Source organism: Tachysurus vachellii, chromosome 11 (assembly GCF_030014155.1).
Source record: "Tachysurus vachellii isolate PV-2020 chromosome 11, HZAU_Pvac_v1, whole genome shotgun sequence".
Lineage (NCBI taxonomy): Eukaryota > Metazoa > Chordata > Actinopteri > Siluriformes > Bagridae > Tachysurus > Tachysurus vachellii.
In genome coordinates, this window is record NC_083470.1 from 23,638,411 (window position 1) to 23,650,866 (window position 12,456).

Genomic DNA, 12,456 nt, shown 5'->3' on the forward strand with positions numbered 1-12,456 from the left:
ATTTAGTGAATTCTGTGTCTTTTCCCTTTCAGTGAATGGTGTGTGCTTTACCCTTTAGTGAATCATGTGTCCTTTCCCCTTCAGTGAATCCTGTGTCCTTTCCCTTTCAGTGAATGGTGTGTGCTTTACCCTTTAGTGAATCCTGTGTCCTTTCCCCTTCAGTGAATCCTGTGTCCTTTCCCTTTCAGTGAATGCTGTGTCCTTTACCCTTTAGTGAATCCTGTGTCCTTTCCCCTTCAGTGAATCCTGTGTCTTTTCCCTTTCAGTGAATGCTGTGTCCTTTACCCTTTAGTGAATCATGTGTCCTTTCCCTTTCAGTGAATGCTGTGTCCTTTACCCTTTAGGGAATCATGTGTCCTTTACCCTTTAATGAATTCTGTGTTGTTTTCCCCCTCAGTGAATCCTGTGTCCTTTCCCATTCAGTGAATACTGTGTCCTTTACCCTTTAGTGAATCCTGTGTCCTTTCCCCTTCAGTGAATCCTGTGTCTTTTCCCTTTCAGTGAATCTTGTGTCCTTTCCCCTTCAGTGAATCATGTGTCCTTTCCCCTTCAGTGAATCCTGTGTCCTTTGTCAATTGCCTTTCTGCCGGGCAAAATTTTCTTCATGTTTGGCATGATAACTATCTTATCTGTGAAAGATGCAAAACATTTATTTTAAGTGTTTCCCATATCACCATAAGACAAAAAAAAAAAAAACATTAATGCTAAAGCTAAAACACAGATGTTGACACCTTTGCATAATTTTCCTTGAAGCACAAACCTTCATCGCATGCTAGCACTATTCCTTTCTCTTCTTGTCATTCACCCTGCAGTGCTTTTCACAACTTTCTTCATCTTTTTTCCCAGAAAGGCAGAAGTACTTCATCGGGGTGCACATAATTATCCCTTAGAACGGGCTTATTATATGGAATGATCTAATAAGATAATCCCTTGTTCTTTCATCAGACCAGCAATGCTGAGCAATCTTTTTTTTTGTCCATGTTAATATCTCTTCCCTCTTTCATTTGTGCACTTTTGAAACTTGTTCATGGGCAATTTGCTCTCAGGCTCTTTCTCTTACCCACATATCTCTTCCCTGCTGTCCTTTTACTTCTCTCTCCATTTCTTTCACAGCAAGGTGAAGGTGCTCTATGGGGGAACAGAGCTTTTTGATGATGAGGTCAGAAGGACATTCCACAGCGACATGTTGCTAGCGTTATTTAGTGGCGCTTGTATAGCAGTTCTGGTCTATATCCTCACTTCATTCTCATGTAAGGATTGCACACACGTTTTCTCTTTGATAAGAGCACTTCTAGGTTGAGATTGTTAATAAAATCATTTCCCTCTGCAGCAGTGGTTTGTTGTAATCAAACCAAATATTAAATACAATATTTAGTATTTGAAAAACCCTAAATAATAATTTTTGGTGAAATGATATTTTAGAGTCACTTCATATATTTTGAAATCTTCTTATAACACAATCCATTACATTATAAAAGTCTAAAATACTATTGAACCAAACCAACACCAAATCACTACTAAGAATGATTAGATTTGTTATAGTTTAGTCAACAAAATGTAGTCTTTTAGACACACTTAATGCTTTCTTACATCTAAATTCTGTTAAGACAAATGCAGCTAATTAATCTGAACCTTCTCTTCTTTTTCTGAACCTTCTCTTCACTCTCTTCTATTTTGTGTGTAGTGTTTCTGACATTCTTTGGCTTGGCTAGCATTGGCTTGAGCTGCCTGGTGGCTCTGTTCCTCTATCATGTGGTGTTCAGGGTGAAGTACCTGGGCATTCTTAACGGTGTTGCAGCTTTTATAATCATTGGCATTGGTGAGTGTTGAATGAATGAACGATTAAATCTTTCCATTGTCTTTTTTCATAATTCTTGGTTTTCTTTGAACGACATATTATGTTAACTAAAACTAAAACTAAACTAAATGATGCAAAATTAAAAAATAAAACAACAAAATATTTTTTTTTGGTGTGTATAAAATAGACATACTTTATAGTGGTTAGAATTAGCATGCCTCACCATGGACAGAAACATGGACATGGACATGCTAGCCATCCTTGAATAATATCTTTAAAGGAAGGGTCTGCGATTTTTGAAAGCCAATGTTGAACAATACGATTGCAGATAAACAAACAAGAAAAAATGACACACAAGCATAATCATGCAAAGGACGGCATATATTAGTTCTGTGTAACAAAGCAAAACCAACGTTACTCACCTATCGAGAAGGAAAAAAGTGCCTCAGCGTCTTAAGTAAAGTTGAATTTCCCGAGTCAATAACTCCTGAGCTAAACACTGTTACTACACAAAACACGGTTGTAGCTGCGTCTCTACATTACTACGATAGAAAAGAGGTGTTATTTGTGAGTTATTGACTCGGGAATCTCCAATCTGTGAATATGTGCCAACTTCCCGCTCCTTCAGTTCTCTCCAGAGCTGGAAAGCTGAACACGGGTCCTACTTCTTGCCTTATCGTAAGCCTTTCTTCGCTTTCTTTCTTTGTTTTTATCCTCCATGTCAATGTTAAAACTGCTTTCTGCTAATGTCACACATGCGCACTGAACACTCTCTCCACCGCATATTGACAAGCCCCGCCCCTTTCTGCTCATTGGCTCACGTTTGTTTTGAATTTTGTTTTTGATTTTTTTATTATTCGGCCCGACTCAGTTTTCTGAAGCATTTCTCAAAAATCGGAGACCCTGCCTTTAAGGTGCAACATGAGGACAAAACTCTACATCTCAAAGTTGAAATGTTGGCCATGTTATGTAATGATGACAATTTTACTTCCAAGATTCAAGGAAGTAGATTCAAAGAACTTGGAGCACCTTCTACTATGGACTGTTAAAAAGACTGTCCATTACCCAAAACAGTGGCAATATTAATCCAGCCATATTTATCTGATTAATCATACCAATTTAGGAAGATTTTTCTTTTCTAATAGTTTTGTATCTTGGGAAAATTCCTAATTTACAAAGTTTCTCATCAACCATAAGTGTTTATTAGTGGAAAAACTCTGTTAGGCACGTTGAGCCTTTTTTAACTGTTTATACTACAGTTTAAACATAAACATAAAGCTAATTTCATCAAAGAAAAAAAAAATCCTCCCCGTCCTATCTGCCTCTCTATCTCTTTCTAGGTGTGGATGATGTGTTTGTCTTTATCAGTACGTTCAGGCAGGCAGCTCATGTTGTAGGAGCTGAGCAGCGTATGCTCCATACTGTGAAAACAGCAAGTCGTGCCACCTTCCTCACTTCCTTCACCACGGCAGCCGCTTATGCAGCCAATGCCTTCTCGCAGGTACTGATACAACAGCATTTTTCTTTTCTTTTTTGCTGAAATGTAGGAACAATCAGCTTGAACATCGACCAGATAATTTCCTCCACGTGGTTCCAAGATACAGAATCGATTCTACAATTATTCATTTTGAACATCAGAAGTCGAAGTCTGCCTATTTTTCAATACCTTGCTAACAGTCAAGAACAAAATGCATTTTTCCATTCTTTATTTTCATTCATACAAACAAACCAGTTGCTGTACACCCAGACTTATGATAGGTCTAGCGATTGATTGCTTATAAGAACTTGTTTGAAAGCCAGCTGTTTAGAGTACCTCTACCTTGAAAAATTCAATAGTGAAATATAGGTATTTGGTTTAATAGAAATAAATAAATAAATAAATAAATAAATAAATAACTATTAAGTGCTGAAGTATAATGCTGAAAATTTGTGAATTTTTTTGTCTGGTTAAGTCACACATTATTGTTGACAAGTTGCATCTAATATTTAAAGTCTCTACGCCAAATATACTACCAAGCAATATTAAGTAAGACATTTGGGTATCATAACACCACTGTTTTTTTTATTAAAAAAATTCCTGGGTCTAAAATAAAAACCAAACCAGAATCATGAGCATTCACTGTACCAGGGTCTATAAATGAGGCGTATTTTGACAGATGTTTGCAGCACCGAAGAACACCAGGTTGAGAAAGAAATGATTAAATATACTTTAACAACATCACAATGAAATGATAGTAAAGCTATAAGGCAGGACTTTTAGACTTCTTCTTTTTAACCTTGAGTGTCCTCTCATGTATATTTAGTAGATTTAAATTTTTTTTTTTTAAAAAAAAGGGGAAAAAAAAGAAAAGAAAAAGAAAGGAAAGAAACATAATTAGAGTTATATTTGACTTTTGGACAGCAGACACTTGGCTCCTCTTTATACATTATGTATGCAGATCCCGGCAGTGCATGACTTTAGTCTGTTCATGTCTCTCATCGTGAGTTGCTGCTGGCTCTGGGTGTCCATTCTAATGCCCGCTGCCCTCTGCATTTGGAATCAGTGTGCTGTTGCCCATGTTAACGCCTGTCCAAAATGGTAAAGTAATCTATCACTTTCTGCTGAGTAATATGTCTGGATCTGTCTATCTATTTATAGTGTGTACTGCTTGTTGTTTACTATAGGTGGAGAACTCTGAATACACTCTCAGTTAATCCAAGCCCTCTTTCTGATGAGGATGATGATGTGGCTCTTTTGACTGTTGAGACAGAACCAGGTTTGTTTGCTACTAGATAGTTCCTGGCTTTTTTACTAGTAAATGGATTTATGGGACATTTACATTAGAATAAATAAATGAATTGTTTATTTAAAATTTGTTTAAAACAATGGAAAAATGTTTCACAGCTTTGCAACTTTAAACTAAAGTTTTATAAACAGCAATATATACAGGACATGAAAAATGTGTCTACTTTCATATGCGCGTCATATTAACCACCACTGTGGAGTGGGACATGACATAGACACTCAATGATGAACATGGATACAACAAATCAGGTGCAAATTCCAGTTTTTGGCTTCTGGTAAAAAGAGTTAATAATCATAATACTATCATTAGTGCTCTCTTATGTTCATTCATTCATTCATTTTCTACCGCTTATCCGAACTACCTCGGGTCACGGGGAGCCTGTGCCTATCTCAGGCGTCATCGGGCATCGAGACAGGATACACCCTGGACGGAGTGCCAGCCCATCGCAGGGCACACACACACACTCTCATTCACTCACGCAATCACACACTACGGACAATTTTCCAGAGATGCCAATCAACCTACCATGCATGTCTTTGGACCGGGGGAGGAAACCAGAGTACCCGGAGGAAACCCCCGAAGCACGGGGAGAACATGCAAACTCCACACACACAAGGCGGAGGCGGGAATCGAACCCCCAACCCTGGAGGTGTGAGGCGAACGTGCTAACCACTAAGCCACCGTGGCCCCCGCTCTCTTATGTCATCTATATTAAATATACAGTTTAAACAATAGAAGGATATTTTATTGGGTAAGTCATACTGTATGAAGACTCTGTAGCTCCTCCTTTTCAAATGGGTCACAGCTCTGTTTATTAGTCTGACAACAATACACTAGGCTAACAACCCAAAGTATCACTAAAATAATTATTGTTGTTCTCGGAGTAGGTTTTGCGAGTATTATTAATTAAGCACAATTTCAGATTACTTTTTTTCCAGAATAGCTAGCAATCGCTATAAGGGCTTTTTTTTAAAGAATTAAAGGCACTCAAGTGTGTATCCACTGCCGCTTTTACTAAGAACTAGCAAGTACTGAAGTAAAATATAGGACGCCATGCATTAGTATGTCTGGCTGCATACAGTACACATCTCTTTCTGCCTGTATGGCAGACGACACGATGATGTCGGGGGTCACGTCAGCCTCGTTCCCCTCATCATCAACATCTCCACTTAGTTCAGCAGGTCGCTCTGCAAAGAGCTATGACTGCTGTGATGGGCAGCTTAGTCTTATATCTCATTCCTCTCTTTCAGCGAACATTCCCTTTTCCTTGACTGACAGAAAAGACTGGGACTTGCTGTATAGTCACACTATGGGAAGGGATAATACCCTAGTGTGATGTAATAAAGAGAACAGATGGTTGGCCAAGAAGGCAATGAAATACATGACAAAAAATATAGACACAACAACAATAAATATGATATAAAAACAACATAAAATAAACATAGTAATATGCATGTACACATGTAATGGTGTGAAAGAATCAGAGTAAGGAAACTCTGGAATTTTGTAGGATACAAGTCTCCAAGTATAAAGGATAAATATAAATTTTATTCTTCTACACTTTTATTTTATATTTATATTTATATTAAAAAATGTCCATTGCTAAAAGTGCTATAGCAATCAAATTAAATTAAACTGAATTAATTAGTTTAATTTATTAAACTAATTTATGGGGGATTACAGTAAGTCAAAAAGAAAATCAATGAAGATGTGAATGAATAAATCTTGAACTTGAATGTTTATTTGTTACAGCAGCTGATTTCACTTATAATGCCTTTTTCTCAGTAAGTACTATGTAGTTAATTAAAAGAATCTCGCCATCTTGATCCGACTAAAGTGACATGAATGCACCTGATGGCGTAATCACAACTTCTTAACTCGTAAATATGAACTTCTTATCAAGGAGGATTTGAATATACAGAGAGTAAGCAACAGATGCGGTCCTAATATCTAAGCGTTAAAAGCACATAGATGAAAGTTAGGAAACTCAAGAAGCTGATGAGTTAACACTTTCCACAAAAGACTATGAAGCAACAACTAGATGAAGGTCCAATGAACGGTACATTAATATGATCCGTTATTACATTTACATTTACAGCATTTGGCAGACGCCCTTATCCAGAGCAACGTACTGTACATAAGTGCTTAAATCTCTAACAATGAATCATTAATGCTGGCTCACTAGGTTACATACTTAAGATACCATGAGTTTAAAACATTTGTTCAGAGTTACAATGAAAAAGTGTCAAAGGTTTTTTTTTTTTTTTTAAATGCAAAAGATAAGGAAAGAAGTGCTAGTTGCTAGATTGCTAGAAGCGCTAGAAGTGCTATCCGTTCTTCAGCCAGGAGGTCGGAATGCATCATGGGATATTGAGCAGTATGGATAGTATCAACAAGACCAAGTACGTCCACCAAGTCCCAAAAAAAAAAAGCAATTCATTAAGTAAAAGCTGACAGAAAATACCACAAACAACACAAAAAGAAACACATCTAGGTAGCATTCGCATATGAATATAATGTAAACAGGCTAATTAATGTAATGTAATAACTAATATTGGAGGGTTTAATAAAAGAAAGAGGTCAAGATCCTGAATTCATACATACGTTTATACATTTTAATTTAATTTCATTCAATATACATTTGCCATTAAAGATTTTAAGCTAATTCTTAATTTCAGTGGCAGGAAAAGCCGAAACGATTTTGATACTCTGACACAAATTCTGAAAATGAGATTTAAATGTTAATAATTAAGCTTATGTATAATGTTCAGTTTAACCATTATCACTAAAGTGTTTTTTTTTTTTATATGGTGATGGCAATCAAGCAGTCCACCAAATTAAAACCCACTTCGTTTTAAATTGTTTCAGCTGAAGAAAGGCAGATGCTTATTTAAATAGCTCACATATACTGTACGTCTGAATTCTATGCTATATTCCTGCTTTGTGTCCTCCTGCCCTACTAAATTAAAATGGTTGGCAGTAACAGGAACCTGCTTGTCAATCCTCTCCAGATCTCCATGACTCTGAGTTCGATGCGGCTCTGCTGCGGCTCCCGGAGTCGTCTACAGAAGGGAACATCGGTTTGGTCAGTGCCAAGCTGCAGAGGGCACTGCGATCCTGGGTGGCTGAGCCTGCAGTGAAGAGACGTAAAGCAGTTATAGGTGAGACTGAAATTCAGATAAGACAAAATAGATTTTTAATATTATGTATGGAGAGGATAGAAGGGGGGAAAAAACATGGAGGAAATCTTTGCACTTCAATTTACAAGTAACCGAATGAGGGTTTCGATTAATTTTCTGATAATAGTGCAGCTCCGTATCATAGGTCTTCTTTTTAATGTGTTATCTTTTAACAACTTCTACAAATACAGGTACACTTGCTGGATGTGCCAAATAAATTTAGAATGTATAACATAAGTGATAACGTGAACTATGCCGTTTCGCAGCCGTTCATTTTTCAATAATTGAAATTCCTGTGATAAAAGGCAAATAAAATAAATGGGCTGTTATCAGAAAATGATCAACCCTACTGTTCGCTGTTCTCTGTCTCAGCTCTATATATCGTGGTCTTGCTTATGTCAGCATGCTGCTGCGGCCTCCTTAAACCAGCCAGTCATGCTCCTGCGCTTTTCCACCACAACACCAACTTACAGCAACTGCTAGATCTCCGTAGCAACCTAAGCGCTCAGGGGATCTCGTGTCATATGTGCTCAGGTAAGACGTGACACTGGCATCGCTACAAATCTTATTCAGAGGAGCTCTCACATTTTTTTCCAAATCCATAATAATGCTCTTGTTCTTGAAGGAACCAAAAGACAGAATATATAAGGTACAGTATGTATAATTCCAGAGGGTAGTAACTTGCCTCTAACTGATGTTAAAGTACTCACTGGCAAAGCCTAACCAACTCTGACATCGCTTTGGCCCAGAATTCCAGCCTTTTGTTACTTTTTTTGCTGTGCTGCATTATGGATGCTGCTAAAATGGTTTCGCTCTGTGTCCTGTAGGAGTGTTTATGGAAACACCACACAGCTTGCACAGCAGTGTTCACGCCATGAGCTCCACATCAAGGAAAAACTCCCCATCGAGCCAAGCTGCAGGGAGTCTAAGAGAGCAAAACACTGTTAACGCTACACACACTGCAACAGGTCTAATTTACACAGAAATTGTACAATGCATGGCAATAGAGCTTATAGTGCAACACTGTATGTCATTACAATTATTTGTATAAAATAAGTTTTATAAAGGGCCTCATTTATAAAAGTTGTTGTCTGTGATTTTACACTCATTTTATGTGTAGACTCATCATCAATGTATACTATACGGCCAAAGGTGGACACCTGACTGTCATATCCAGATGTATTCCTTTTAAATAGTTGGCATAAATTTGGAAGGACACAATTGTATGCACTGTCTTTGTATGCTTTATGTGGTTTTGCAATTTCCCTTCACTGGATTTAAGAGGGGGGCACGGTGGTTTAGTGGTTAGCATGTTCGCCTCACACCTCCAGGGTTGGGGATTCGATTCCCGCCTCCGCCTTGTGTGTGTGGAGTTTGCATGTTCTCCCTGTGCCTCGGGGGTTTCCTCCGGGTACTCCGGTTTCCTCCCCCAGTCCAAAGACATGCATGGTAGGTTGATTGGCATCTCTGGAAAATTGTCCGTAGTGTGTGATTGCGTGAGTGAATGAGAGTGTGTGTGCCCTGTGATGGGTTGGCACTCCGTCCAGGGGGGGTGTATCCTGCCGTGATGCCCGTGACCCAAGGTAGTTCGGATAAGCGGTAGAAAATGAATGAATGAATGAATGAATGAATTTAAGAGGCACAATCCTCTTCCAGAATTAAAATGCCCAATGAAAGTGGCCCAATGGTTTGCCAGGGTTGGAGAGGAAGAACTCTAGTGTCCTGCCCAGAGCTCTGACTCTAATTCAACCTTACTGAACAACTCTGGGATGAACTGGACCGCTGACTGCACCCCAAACCTCCTCAAACTAGCATCAAAGCCCGATCTCACACATGATCTTATCCCATAACATCTAGTGGAAAATCGTCCCAGAAGAATGGCGCCTACTGTGGCACTACATGAGGGAGTAAATCGAAGGTGTCCATAAACATCTGGCCATAAAGTATATTTTTTTCAGCTGTAAATTACCAAGCATGTTCACAGCACATGTGGTTGCACATTTAGTGCTACCACATGATTTCATAAAAGTTCATATGACAAAATGACAACTACATGGTCTCCAAGCTGTGGCTTCCAGAGATACACACACTACGTTCCTTCTTTTATGATTCCATTACTTTTGTTCTAATTGAAGGAATAATCTTATTTATTGGTTTATTATGTAATTATGAATCACTGAGTAATCTGAAGTGTAAAAATACAAAACTGCCTCACAGTCAAGGCTCTGATTAGCGTTTCAGGAGCTTATGACATTTTTCTGAATAACTGGATCTTCATGCAACACTAAACAACACTAAATTCTTGTGTGCATATGATTTACAAATAAATTCATTTCATTTCATATCTAGTTTGATAAACTAGCCTATTTTGTGTAAATAAGGTTAGACCTTTTTGTATGTAAGTAATATTCAGAGCTCATCATATCAAGATTCAGCAGGTGGTTCTTTATCCATAAATTAAAGGCTTACTTTATCTTCTGTACAGATGGCCTTCTGACAGTTTTTGTGTCTAAGCTGGAGGTGGATGCACCTGTCACCCTCTATCGCTACTCTCTTAGTGCCAGCATGCCCGCTCCCTGGAGAGCGCTGAGCCCCAGGCATGGAGACGTGCCATCATTTCAGGTCCATACACACAAACCAGCATGTCTCACTGGTTTATGTATATCACGTACACCACGGGTTTCTCACCACTAGGATTTTGTAGCTAGGGAATAAATTCTACAGACTCACAACATTACAGATTTATTTTAGGAACATAATAATAATAATAATAATAATAATAATAATAATAATAATAATAATAACAACAATAATTATTATTCTTATTAACCCTGTGCAATAATATTGTGTCTGTTTATTAGAGCCGTAGTAGAGTTTTCTATTCCTGATGTTCAACTGACAGAACATTAGGTCCAAGGCATAAAAAAATGTTTTTACGTTTAATTTTTAATTACTGGAGTTTTGATTAAACCTATGTTATTTGTTTGACAAATTAAACAGGCTAATAATTATTTTTAAAAACCCTCTGATTTACATGTCACCTAGCAGACACTTTTAAGAATATTTAACGTGGTGTCTTTATAAATTCTAAAAATGACATTTCTTCTTTCACTCTTAACAGTTTCCATGATAGCATAATTGTGCCTAATTACAGCCTGGAAACATAATTACAAAATGTCGCTTTACTTTTAAATGTTTTTTAAAGAACAAACCCAACAGAGTATCAGAGACTAGAGTAACATTTAAAGTGTAGGTTTATTAACAGTGACAGTGATACAAAATATTCTGCTTTAGTACAGAACATTCTGGAAAATTAATGGAACATTATGTAAAATGTGTTACTAAGTTAATTACACTTTACATCGCATTTCACATTTCTGGCATTTAGCAGACTCAATTATCCAGAGTGACTTACATTTTATTTTAGGATGTGGTACCCTAGTGGTTAAGGTGTTGGGCTACCAATTGGAAGCTTGTGAGTTCGATTCCTACGTCCACCAATCTGCCACTGCTGGGCCCCTGAGTAAGGCCCTTAACCCTCAATTGCTCAGTTGTATAAAAATGAAAGTTGCTCTGGATAAGGGTGTCTGCTAAATGCTGTAGATTTCAATTTATGCAATTGAGGGTTAAGGGCCTTGTTCAGGGGCCCAGAAGCGGAATCTTAGTGTACCTGGGAATTGAACTCACGACCTTTCCGATCAGCAGTCCAACACCTTAACCACAAGGCAACCACATCCCCAACCAACTTAATCAGATGATCAGTAATCGGTTTAGGTACCAAAGATGTAACCTTCCCAGCTATTACTTTTTTCATGAGAGTTTAATGTCTTTAATGTCTGCACTGCTTAACATGGATCATAAAACAAACCGTTATTTGGCTTGAGCCATTGTCTTTTTTAAACTGTCCAAAAATTCAATAATGATGCATTTTTTTTTTTTAAAAACACCAGCTTAGACCCTTGTAGCTCTTGTCAACTTATGATGGTTTTATTATCATCGCAACAGGCATATAACAGTTACCATGGCAACTTTACTACACGGCTTACAGTGTGTGAGTCGCATGCCTACCATCCACGGCCACGATGGATGTTGACCTTGGGGTCATGCGATCCTCGCCACGGCTGGAGGTCAGACTTCAGCTTCTTTGTGGCACATAGTGAGCAGAAGAACAGCAGGTAAGCAGAATATTTTAAATCTGTTGTTCTAGTAGAGGTTTGAGCATGAACCGTTTGCTAAAATCACATGGTGTTATATTACAGCAGCCCTCGGCATATTAAACAATCCCATGGGTACTATAAACAATAACAACTGATAGAGGTGCAGTCTTTTAATAAAAGACGCCAATTCTATGAACATTCATTAAATTCTTATATAGTTATCGCTCCTCTGAGGCGAGAGGTATAGAGTTAATCTACATTTAGTAGGGAAGCCAAAGCTAAAAAAAAAAAAAAAATATTGGATTCACCATTCTCAAGATTTTTACATGACCCAAAAAATAAGGGGTTTATTTTGAACAATTCTACCACCATCGTCAAAGTCAATGCAATGAGCATAGGTTTGCTTCCAGTTCTTGGGGGATGGATACATTTGGAAAATGGAGATGGCATCTGGATTAACATTCTTGGATGCAATACAGGATCACAGTGAAAATGTTAAAGAAAACTCTGCACTCAACTCTTTGTATGGCCAGGTA

At 37.9% G+C, this 12,456-nt stretch overlaps 1 protein-coding gene across 1 annotated transcript in view; it reads left to right on the forward strand.

Annotated features, from left to right (window-relative positions):
• The window catches only part of disp3 (dispatched RND transporter family member 3), a 44,293-nt gene that overhangs the window by 23,639 nt on the left and 8,198 nt on the right, over positions 1–12,456 (forward strand). The window contains exons 4-13 of the mRNA XM_060881450.1: positions 1,114–1,250; positions 1,685–1,819; positions 3,139–3,299; positions 4,237–4,376; positions 4,463–4,554; positions 7,596–7,745; positions 8,136–8,297; positions 8,591–8,731; positions 10,249–10,385; positions 11,769–11,938. Of these exons, the coding sequence (XP_060737433.1) occupies positions 1,114–1,250; positions 1,685–1,819; positions 3,139–3,299; positions 4,237–4,376; positions 4,463–4,554; positions 7,596–7,745; positions 8,136–8,297; positions 8,591–8,731; positions 10,249–10,385; positions 11,769–11,938 (1,425 nt within the window). The remainder of the gene's footprint in view (positions 1–1,113; positions 1,251–1,684; positions 1,820–3,138; positions 3,300–4,236; positions 4,377–4,462; positions 4,555–7,595; positions 7,746–8,135; positions 8,298–8,590; positions 8,732–10,248; positions 10,386–11,768; positions 11,939–12,456) is intronic.